General features: G+C 45.0%; 1 protein-coding gene across 3 annotated transcripts in view; it reads left to right on the forward strand.

Annotated features, from left to right (window-relative positions):
• Nucleotides 1-11,738, forward strand: part of Nrp2 (neuropilin 2) — a 121,567-nt gene that overhangs the window by 90,965 nt on the left and 18,864 nt on the right. The window contains exon 16 of one of the 3 annotated variants that reach the window (XM_015481296.2): nt 8,518-11,701. The exons of the other annotated variants lie outside the window; for them this stretch is intronic. Within the exon in view, the coding sequence (XP_015336782.1) occupies nt 8,518-8,798 (281 nt within the window). The 3' untranslated portion in view covers nt 8,799-11,701. Of the gene's footprint in view, nt 1-8,517; nt 11,702-11,738 lie in introns of those variants that run through there. 3 annotated transcript variants of the gene reach the window in all.

Genomic DNA, 11,738 nt, shown 5'->3' on the forward strand with positions numbered 1-11,738 from the left:
CTCCCTAAGAAAGTAAAGAGAGCAAGGCAAAGAAATAATTTGGGATGCTTGCCTCATCCAGGAAAATAAAAAGTCCTCCAATCTTGGGCAGTAGTTCTATCAGTGCTTTGGTAATGCAGCGGGTCTGCATCTCACCCACTTTGCAGTCCACCTTGATGACACTGTTAAATGTCTAATGCTAAACACTTAGAAGTCACTCTAAATGCTTCCCTGCAGTTGGCCTGACAAGCACTCTTGGAGACCCTGACCCCCACCTAATGACAGAGTTTTCTGCCTGCAGTTTGAGGGCTGCTGTACCCTGTTTGTACTGGCTGGGTTTAACCCTATAGGTGACAGCATTTCAGAGATAAGGACAGCCATTTTTATATCCCATGTCTAGACTAGTTATCTTTACTCTCGTTAATCTGTCCAGCTTCTGGCTAGAAAGAGATGAATTTCTGGTTTGCCACCTAGGTATATTCCCGGACTTCAAATCATCTCACTTAATTTGCCACTCAGCACCCAGAGCTCTAAGGGGAAGGAGAAAAAGTGACACTAGAGAAGAAAATGAAAAAAATGTATTTTTTTTCCTCACTTATCCTTCCTCGCCTCCCCAAACTTCATGCCACTCTGCATTCCACATTTTAAAGTATTAGTAGTATTTGTGTGCATATATTTGTGCTCTCCGGGTGTGAGATTTATGTGAATGCAAATCCTAAGTATTGGAAGGAAAGCTGAGATCCAAACTGAACGACTTGGATTACAGTTGAATTCAAGGTCTAACCTTCAGGACCCAAGGTAATGCTCATACTGGGGAAGTGAATCCTGCTCATGTTATTTCACCTGACTTTCTTTGGGTCATTGAGGCTCAAAGCTCCCAGAAAGACTGGGTCAAGGTGTGCTGGCAAGTGCCACAAATGCTGTTCTGTGTGCACACCGTGTCAGGTCATGACTGACAAGTACGGTGGTTAAGGGCTTTGCCTCTGTAAGAGAACAAACAGGCCAGGCGCAAGTGCTTTCCTTGAAGCTGTGTGTACTACAGGGCTGCACGGTCCAGTTGTGTTTGCTTGTACAAAATATATGCATAAAATCTTATCCAAGCGGCAGTGCACATTTAGCCAAAATAAACACTGGGCTTAGTAGTTTGAAGGTAAGAATTTCCAGTGTGCTCCTGGTGGGCTTGTTGTGGAAGATGGCAAGCATCTTGGCAAAGAGGAAACCAAGTCTTGGGGAACAGAGACTTGGCCAAGGAACACAATCAAAATCAGAGTTGGAGTTAAGAAGGGACGATTTTGATCACAATGGCACATTTTACATGGAGCTCTGAGCTGGTAGCCAGAATCTAAGGGTCAGGGGTGGCTTCTTCTGGGCTGAGGATTGCTTGATCTCAGCATGTCTCTGTGGGCACTTTTACTCAAGCAAACCCTTCCATTTGGGAGAGAAAGAGGATGTGTGTTCCCTCTAACATAGTAACACATATTCTATTCCTCTCGAGGGCAGAACAGCAGGAACCCTCTGTTGGTTGGGGGAAAAAAATCAGTCTTTCGGTTCAAGGGGAAATAGAGAGAAGTCAGGTCTGGGCAGGCAAGATATGGAAAGTTGATGTTGAAACAGCATTAACAATAGGCAATTACATTGTTAGTATGTTTTTGAGTTGATTTTTTTTCTTTTCCATTATAAATTAACCATGTGACAGAAGTAATCCCATTCATTAGGAGAGATCAATGTATACTCAGTAAATCTTTAGGGAAATACAATAAAAGTAGTCTTTGGATCTGAGCTTATTAGGTATTCTTGATCTTTCATATTTCCAAGTATCTTTCATTTTCTGCTTCTTACTGATTTCTTGCCATGCAGCATTGCCTTTTTATTCTAATCACCTGGATTTTCTGCTTTTTATATACACTTAGATTGTGTATCAGGGTGTGTTAGTACTGAAGGGAAGCCATAGAGAAAAGAGGACCATAGACAAGGCAGAAAAGAGAAGAGAGAATGAATAAACTGAGTTGTCCTGGGATTTTTTAAAAGCCCTTTTTGTTGTTCTTATAAGTCAAATCTTAAACAATGTAGCCTGGGTATGCTTTTTTAATTTTTAATTTTCTGTTTTTTTATAAGCAGTAGCTATAAACATGGTGCCATCGTGCATCTTTTTCTAGGATTTGAGCTTTAACAAATTAAAAACTATATAAGGGGAAAAAAAGGATTGAAAAGTGGTGTCATTAGGTGATGGATTATTTCCTCCTTACTGATACTTTTTCAATAAAAGAAAAAAAAATAAAGAAACCAGTAAAAGTACATAAAGTCCATAGTCAAGAGTTCTGTAGTTGTTGACCAGGCGGTTGTTTTTATCAGCTTTCGGTGAAGACCAGAGATTTTGTTCCTGTTGGAGGCTGTGGGCTTTGGCAAGAGGAGCAGAGGGATCTGGGTCTGGAGCTCCAAAGCAGGGCTGCCCTTGTGGAAGGTGGTCCTTGGAGTGGAGGATTCAGAATTTTGGTCTTACACTGATGGATGCTAAAGGGAACATCCACAGTTCCTGTCGATGGCCATGAACATGGATTTGTGTCTCAGATCATTTGTGAGCATGCTGTGCCCCATCTTTTGGGTTTTACTGAGTACCTTTCTGCAGTTTTCATCCAGGTAGAACCAGAAGAAAATGAGTGTTGAGGCTGTCTCATGGACAGAGAGGGAAGTGGTCTTAAAAGAGACCTCTTTGAGCAGACTGGCAGCTGATACTGTGTCTGCCTCAGGTTTTAAGTTCTATTTATTTGGTACATACTGGCCAATCTCTGCATGTTTTTCTAATTTTTTTTATAAGCAGTAGCTATAGACATTTTGTGCTTTCACTTCTTTTTCCATCTGTAACCTCACCCTGCTACTACCTGCCTCCCAGAGTCTTTGCCACCAGTCCCCTGACTCAGGATGCGGGACCACAGATGACCTTTCTCCTTGGATCCACAACCTGTCTACTAGAAGCACTTCTGAAACACAGAGAGGGTTAAACACTATGCTTGCACGTAGTCCTCTGATGAGAGGCAGAGAAGTATTCCTAAACCCTGCCAGGGTTCCAGATAGGCAGCTGTGGTATGTGAATCCTCCTCCCCTCCCCACCCCCCAGCTTCCAGCTGCCAGATTAAGGCTAGGTGTTGCTGAGCAGGGAAGGATGGAGATCAGAAGTGTGAACCGCGTAACTGCTTGGCAGCCATCCTTGCTTAAGGGACACAGATTTCTTTGTGCAGTTGACTTGTGCACACTGCCCTTGCCTATCACAAGGGCCGGACACCTCCCCTCCCCACAAGTTTACAGTTAATCTAAACAGCTGCTGAGGTCTAAGGGCAGAAGAAAATGGTTTTTGTTGACTTCTTTTCTCTAAGAGCACAAAGGTCAAGCCCTAGTTGAAAGAAGGTAGCATAAGTGCCCCCAGAAAACTGAGAGGGGTCCGAGACCAGCCATCCAGGATTCTGAATTTAGAGGCATTTTAGACAGACGGGGGACAGAGGACAGAAAGGGGGACTCACATGGTTTCAGCCAGCTCACTGAAAACCCCCAGCGATCCTTTCTATACATGTCTCATAAAACAAATGGAAAGAGTCATTCCTCAGGGATGCTTTGTACTTTAAGATCCTTTCTCCAAACAAATCAGAGGGCATGACCACATTCTTCTACTATCTTCTATAAACTTTTCTAGAGGAGCCAACCTTTTTCTGTTGCTTGTTTAATCGCACAAATTAAATAAACCTTTTATTTGAAATGGCCCTCTTCGCCAACACTTCATTTTCAACAGGTACATAAAGGACTCCTCAGACAGGCCAAGCCTAAAACAGTTCTTATGCGCAAACAGCCTTTTCTTCTGAGCGAGAAGACTCACCAGTGGTGTCTTTCAAAATGTTTCTTTGGGGAACCTGGGTGACTCCTCCACATCCGGGTGGCATTCCATGAACACAGCTGTAGGAGATGCTTTCTCTTTTCAGGGATTGAATGGGAACCTGGCTTGACTGAGACACGCAGTCCTTAGACAGGTGCAGGCAGAGTTGAAAGGGGAGAGAGGGCTGCTTCGGGTTCCACCCCTGCTTGGTGAGAACAGGGGCCTGCAAATTCCTCCTGTAAATATTTCAGGCTTTCAAGGACATACAGTCTCTGCTGCAAGCACTCAGCTCTGCCACTGTGGCACGAAAGCAACCGCGGGCGATAGATAAACAGATGAGGATGGCTGTGTTCCAATAAAACTTTATAAAAACAGGCAGTGCGCCAGGTTTGGCCCATTAGGCTGTAGTTAGCCGACCCCTGGGTTAGAGCACAGGCTGAGGATTCAGACCACCTGGTTCCAGTCCTGGCTGCCACTTGGTAGAAGCCTGCAATTCTGAGGGCACCGAGCCATCCCTGGGGCTTCACTGTGGGCTACTCTGCCCTCCTCAGTTTTTTACCAAGTGAAACCAGAAAATCACTTATCCTCTCAAGTCCTCATGTCTCCCATTTGCTGATCATGAGGAATAACAAAGGTTCATGTGAAGACCACAGACCAATGGCCAACAAAAATTAAAATGTCTGCTCATTCCAGCTCTTGTGACAGGCACATTTCCAAATTGTTTAGGAAATTGGTAGCCATATTTGCAAATAGAAACGAAAGGAACATGACCTAATGTGTGAATTCTTTTTTTTTTTTTTTTTTTTTTGCCTATCCATGGCTTCTCAGAATTCAAATTCTTTGCATTCACATTGCTTTTCTCTGAGGAGCTCAGAACTTTTCCAGTTGGGAGCCTGCTTAATCGTGCAAATACATTTGGAGTTATTGACTACTTACATATCTGTTTCTCATTATCTCAAACAACGGAAAAATTTTTTGGAGAATTGGGGGTGGAAATTAATGAAAAATAGTTGGGGCATTGAAAGCATCATCCAAATGCAAAGAAAAAGAAATGATGAGAGTAAGTGATAGAAGTGGGAATGATCAAAGGGGACGTTAGGAGCATGTCATCAGGCCTGTGCAAGGCTGAAGTCTCAAGGACATTCTCTCTCCCAGGTCCCTCACCCAGGGTCCTCTGTTGTAAAACAATGGCCTAGTCACCCCATAGGGCTGAGGGGACTAGTGGGGTTAAAGTCGAGCTACTCATTAACCTGGGCACCTAGTGTAAGTGTCTTCTGCCCAAAGTGGGCACCTTTATCCTTCTCCTCATAGGGGCACCACAGGCAGAATCTCTTGCACTTTCTGAGAATAATTTCTTTGAAGTACCAGGAGTAGGTCATCAACATTTTTTAGGGAGTCTGAACATTGGTCCAAAATATATTCTTCCATCCTTCTACCCAGCCATCAATCTATCCATCTGTCCATCTATCCTCTGTTTCATCCATCCTTTTGGCATTCATTGAACAGCTACTGTTGGTGGGGAAGTTGCTTTGGGTAGGGATTGAACCCTAACTGATTTATCACCTTCTTCTCTGTAACTGGTAAACCACAGTCTCATCAGCACACAACCTTTCAAGGCTGAGCCACAGTCCAAACAGCACAGTCCACCTGCCTTTGAGAGTTGACTCTCTTTAGCTAGAGAATGTTCTAAGAAACTTCTGGCCCCCCCAAACTTCAAGTCACCCCAAAACTGCACATTAAAGGATGAGGAAAGCATTGTTGTATCCTCTCTTTTCTAATCTCCTTAGTATTAAAAGAACAAACTCACACAGTATGGTTTCTCATGTGTGCAAACACATGTACAAGGAAAATGTTTAAAGGGCCAATATAATGTACCCAAATGGCTTCTGTCACTCATGTTTTCTACATATTGGTAATTTTAGGGGAAGGAGCATAGGTAGGAAAGGAGAAAGATGGTTTTATACCTAAAGTGGAGTCTGTTTTCAAAGGCAGAGCACAATCTGGTTCTGAATATATAACCCACATGTTATATTTAACCTTCCCCAGCAAGCGGGAAGATTCTCCCTACTCGCCCCAACTTTGCCTCTATCATCAGAAACATTTTAAGAGTAGCATTAAGGGCCTGGCGCGGTAGCACACACCTGTAATTGCATCTGTTTGGGAGGCTGAGGCAGGAGAATCTCAAGTTCAAAGCAAGCCTCAGCAAAAGCAAGGTGCTGAGCAACTCAGTGAGACCCTGTCTCTAAATAAAATACAAAATACCGCTGGGGATGTGGCTTATGTGTCAAGTACCCCTGAGTTCAACTCCCAGTACCAAAAAAAAAAGGAGCATTAAGGTCTCAGACCCAGCACTTTGAGTCTTGGCTGGTGTATTTAATGTTGGAAACCAGCATTTTGACTGAAGGAAAGTAAACCTTTAAACTGAGACCACCTGGTGATAACAGAGGGAACATGAGTAGTTGAAACCATGTTCTGCTTGACAAAAATTGGCGCTCCTGCCTTTGGGGCCTGGTCAGGTGTTTTAAATGGGAACTTAATCACCGTGGATTTACCACCTCCCTTTTCTCTGAGAGGCAAGCTGCAGTCTCACTAGAGGATGGCCCTCACTATGGAGCCACGTCAGAATCAGGGGCAAACCTGGGGATACCTCGTGGGGAGAAGAGTGATGGCTCTGAGGAACTCCATGCCCACCCTGCACTGTGTTGCTTCCCGTGCATTCTGTGAGCTCACATGAAAATCCAGCAGCAGGGTGGTTGCCAGGCAGCAGATACTCCTGGTGACCTGAATCCAGAGTTGACACCAGTTCACTGTGACTTGCAAGCTGGCCACTTCAACAAAACTGTTTTCAGCATCTTGCTTTCTCTTTGTCTCCATTCTGTTCATAATTTCCAATTCGAGGACACATAAAAGAGACAGAGCGTCCTTTCATAGCTTCAATAATGAAATCATTAAAAGACAGAAAAAGCTTAAGGACAAAGAAAAAGAGAGTAGGTGATCATGTGGGAGAAGACGAGATTGCAAAAGAGGTCTTGGGGGACCATGAGATCTTTTCTGCCCGAGAGGCACTAGGAACCTGCACCTCAGTGGAAAGGGATCCCCAAACCCAGAGGAAGTGGTGACCAAGAGCTGACAAGTTGGGCAGGCTTTGAAAGATTTTTCAAGGGAAATGTCTCATTTTTCTGTCCCTTCTGAGAAGACGTTAGAAGTTCTGACACACCTCTCAGCTATTCCCAAATAAAAGAGACGCTTGTGAGGGTTCAGGCCACTGGAACTGCAGAACACTGACTCAGAATGAGGCGTCTGTTTCACACTCGTATTTTATTCACTGAGCATTCCTTGGGTGCCCTCTTTCACATACCCTCAGGAAACACCAAATCGAGAGTGATTTCCTCGGCATGAGGAGCTCAGAGTCTCATGGGGGAAGACAGGAAATATAAACGAGGCCTTGACTACATCCCAGGCAGAGGTGCTCCTCACAGAGTAGGACACATGAAGAGACAGGAGGGTCTCCTTCCATGGCTCCCCTCCTGGAGTCCCCTATGGGTAGAGAGGACACATGTTTCTGGCCACCAACACTCAATGCAAGAATCTAGAGAGGCATTTTTCTTAGGTTAAGCCTACACCGTTTTTCAGAAGTAAAGATCCTGTCTGGCTTTGGCAAACTCAAAGGCGCCTAGTCCCTTTCTGGGCCAGACTCTCAACTGATGTAAATCTTTGGGAGAATCAAGTTGTAGCACTGTTTTGCATCAAGTGGGACTCTAGCCAGTCTTTCCCCCAGAGTTACCCTGGGCTTAAATCTACTACAGCATCTCCATGGTAACCAGAGGCCTCCAGTGAAGTGGCTGCCTTCTAGATCCCCTGCCCCGCCCCTCCCTGCTCTGTCTTTCCCATGATTGAGAAGGATCTCACTCTGCTCTCACTTACTCTTACCCTCACGTGCCCGCAATCGCTTTGTGCCCACATTTTTTGGTTGCAACTTCCCTTCTAATCTGCTTTGTAAATCCTCCACCCAATTAAAAAAAAATGAAGATGCGTTAGTCATTGCTTGACAGTGGTAATTGACCTGTTTAGACAAGACCAGGCCGATTTCAATGGGCACAGAAGCCTTGGCAAGCCAAAGTGGAATTTACCTTCAAGTCTAGCCAGCCTAATTAATACATTGTTTGAGAAAGCTGGCCAGCCAGACCAAATATGGTATTTCCACAACCTGGAAGGAATCTGCCCAGATAAACTACCCTGAAGTCATTTCAGCATCATTTTCTTGTGTGTATTTGCACGTGTGTGTGTGTGTGTGTGTGTGTGAGAGAGAGAGAGAGAGAGAGAGAAAGAGGGAGAATGACAATGCTTCTCTATTTTATAGAGTAATTGTGGATAAACAGGAAAAATAGCTTTGTTATCCATACTACTCACCAACTGGATATTGGTTTAACCTCTCTGAGCCTCATCTGTAAAATGGGTGTAAGCTACCTATCTCATAAAGGGGATGAGTAGAAGATAATAGCGATCGTTTGAAAGTGCGCAGCACACACTAGCCCCCTGACCCTCCCCGTGCGCCCCAAAGCATGTATGTGTTTCTCTTTCTCTCTCTTCTCTTTCTCTTTTATTTATTTTTGAATTGGTTTTTGAGTAGTGCGCATGCTCTCAGCCTAGCAACACTTTCTGTGTCTCTCCCCCAGGGGGCACCCTCCCGCCAGGGACCGAGCCCACAGTGGACACGGTGCCCGTGCAGCCCATCCCAGCCTACTGGTATTACGTAATGGCCGCCGGGGGCGCCGTGCTGGTGCTGGTCTCCGTCGCGCTGGCCCTGGTGCTCCACTACCACCGGTTCCGCTATGCGGCCAAGAAGACCGATCACTCCATCACCTACAAAACCTCCCACTACACCAACGGGGCCCCTCTGGCGGTGGAGCCCACCCTAACCATTAAGCTAGAGCAAGACCGCGGCTCGCACTGCTGAGGGCCGAAGCAAGAACAGCACCCAAACAAACAAGAAAGACTGCAAACACGTTGCCTCGATTTTGCACTTTTTTCTCCTCGCCTAGTCTCTGTGTGAACTCCCAGACCTCCCTCCCGCTGTCCCCGACCCGGAGCTCTCCATCCACCCCTTCCACGCCCCTTGGATTCTTTTCCTTTGCTTTGGTTTTTCGTGTCTGCCTTTCCTTTTTTCTTTTTCTTCCTCTCCTTTCTTCTTCTTTTTCCTTTCTTTCTTTTTCTTTCTTTCTTTCTTTTTTTGTTTGTTTTGTTTTGGTTTGTGATTCCAAACCAACAAAACCCAACTCTAATGCTGCATCTTGGAATATAAGAAGAGATCACCCCTAAGCACTTCACAACTCAAAGCTCAGCTGGTTTTGTTCCAGAGACTGGTTCTCCTGTTTCTCCCCTTGCCTTATCCCATCCCTCCTCTCGGTGGGCAGGCTGCCAGGAGTCTTGCGGGGAACCTGGCTCTGTGTGTATGTACATAGTATACACTCGCCATGTGAATAGCTGTGTGTGGGTATGTGTGTGGGTGTGAGAGAATGGTTCTTTGTGGGGGGAGTGTGTGGGTGTGTGTGGAGTGCCCCATTACTCTTGTGTTACTTCTCCCGGGGTCATTTTTCAGGAAAATAATATACTGTACAAATTTTGTTTACTTGGAGAAGAGATTGAAGCTTTTTGTTGCCTTATCTAGCTCTGGCTGGGTTTCTGTTGGCTGTCATTGTCATCTCCAGATACCTAGAGAAATAGAGGCCACATGGAATGTAGTGTGGCCCTTCCCATCCCCATCCCCATCCCCAACCCACCTGACCCAAGAGGAAGGTTCCCCCAGTGCACTCAGACAGGAGCCCTTGGCCATGTCTGCCGGCGTCTTTGAAGTCACGAGATAACAGCCATTGAGTGTATGTGGAACCATCTCTACTTCCAGCCCTGAAGCAAACCTGGCTCATGTTGCCTTATAAAAGAGAAGCTCATGATGAATGTTTAGCTTTTATCAGTTAAGTCCAAGTGTGGAATAAGTCATAAAAAATAAATCTGGGACCGATGTAGGAAAAGCAGTAGTCTGTTCAAATTCAGAGCAGGAGGAGAGGGAGGAGAGAAGGGAGGAGAAAGAAAGACTGAAATGTTGTCTTTGTAAAGTGTCCTAGTGGGGCCCTCCGTGGGATGGGGTCGAGGAAGAAGATATTCTTTGGTATGATATTGGTCGTTGTAATAGCATTTGTAAAATATGGGGGGAAAGGGGGATCACTTGCTTTCTTTTCATGGTGTTAATGTGTGCCTGAATCTATAGCTGCTAAAAAATAAGGCTGTCCACCTGATTTACTTAAATATTATGAAAGAATAGAAAGTAATCATTTGTTTAAATGTACCAGCATGGTACCCCGTAAACCATTCATGGCATCTGGCAAACATACCCTCCTAGGCTGGCCTGGCATATCCAGATGTTGCTGCATGGTCAGAGAGGAGGTAGAATAAAGGTATATCCATTGCTGCCCACTTGTGCCCACTAAGCAACGCAAGGAAAGGGATGTTAAAAAACAGTTGCCTAATGATTCTGTAAAATGATGATGGATTGAATAATGAAGCCAGCTTCACCGATAGAAAATGTGTATTTGAAGATTTCCAGTGTACTAGGGCTCAGCCTCAGGGGCATTTGTTTTTACCTTCCTGCTAGGAATCCACTAGGGAAGTGTAAAATTCTCTCCAAAGATGGTTGCCTGAGATGCAAGCCTCCAGGTACAGAAAAGAGAGCAAAATACTAATGATTTTTTTTTTTGGTTGCTTGGGAGAGAGCCTTTTAGCATTCTTACAGAATATCCAGATAGCTCCCTTCAGCATACACACTCCACTTTCCCATCTGGTTCGTTTCATCCTCCTGAAAGAACGGTGCTCTCCCCTTCTTATTCTGTTTCAAAGAGCTACTCTGTCTCAACCACAGCAGCCCTGCCAAGAAAAGCAAGATGAAAGGCTAGAGCATGGCTACCTTGAGATTTCAAAAAAAAAAAAATGTCCAACCCCAGCTGAAGATGCAGAAGGAAGCAGGAGCAGGAGGGGTCAGCAGCTCAGGATGCCTTGGGACAACTAACAAGCCAGTCACTGAGGGCTTATTATTATGGGGATCCACTGCCAGTTGAGTGTTTGGGGCCCGGCATCCCTCAGAATAATGGCCCTTCTTTTAGGTGCCCCATGGGGCATGGCAGCAAGAAACCGCCCCTGGAAAATCCAGCCAGTGTAGTGACTGGATGTGTTGCCACCTTCCTTTGAGGGTTCCCCCTTCCTTAAAAGAAGATGTGAACTTGCTGTCTCTTTTCCCAATGCCCATGTGGCATCATCATCTGTGTGTACATGCCATAGTTGAGAATATGAGGCTGTTCAACTCTTAGGGAATCCACTTCGGCTGAGGACTGATATCTCTCTCTCTCTCTCTCTCTCTCTCTCTCTCTCTCTCTCTCTCTCTCTCTCCACTTTAGCAGCTTTCATAGTATTATCCAGGTACTATGCTAAAAGGGCAGCTCTTCTGTAAAATGCCATGCCTTGCAGATTTAAAAAGCAAAATTCTGTTATTTCATGGAGGAGGGGAAGAATCACTCTCTTCTAAGAAAAATAGACTGGACAGGTGGATGCATGCGTGTGTTTGGTGTTGCTTCTCTGAAGAAAAGAGGTGATAGCAACTAGTAAAATATGAATGAGTGAGTGAGTGAGTGAAAGAAAGAGAAAGAGTGAGTGAGGCCAAGGTCTGGCTCAGGCTGGTAAAGCTCTTGCCTTACTAGAGGTTCCATGACGACACCTCCAGGAGGGAAACCCTTATTTCTGGGGTGAAAAGTCCCTTCCTTGGTATTATGCTAGCAATTGCTGTCACCGAATTGCTGGTGAAGGCAGTAAAATAAATAAATAAATATATATATATATATATATATATATA

This window comes from Marmota marmota, unplaced genomic scaffold, assembly GCF_001458135.2.
Source record: "Marmota marmota marmota unplaced genomic scaffold, marMar, whole genome shotgun sequence".
NCBI classification, from domain to species: Eukaryota; Metazoa; Chordata; class Mammalia; order Rodentia; family Sciuridae; genus Marmota; species Marmota marmota.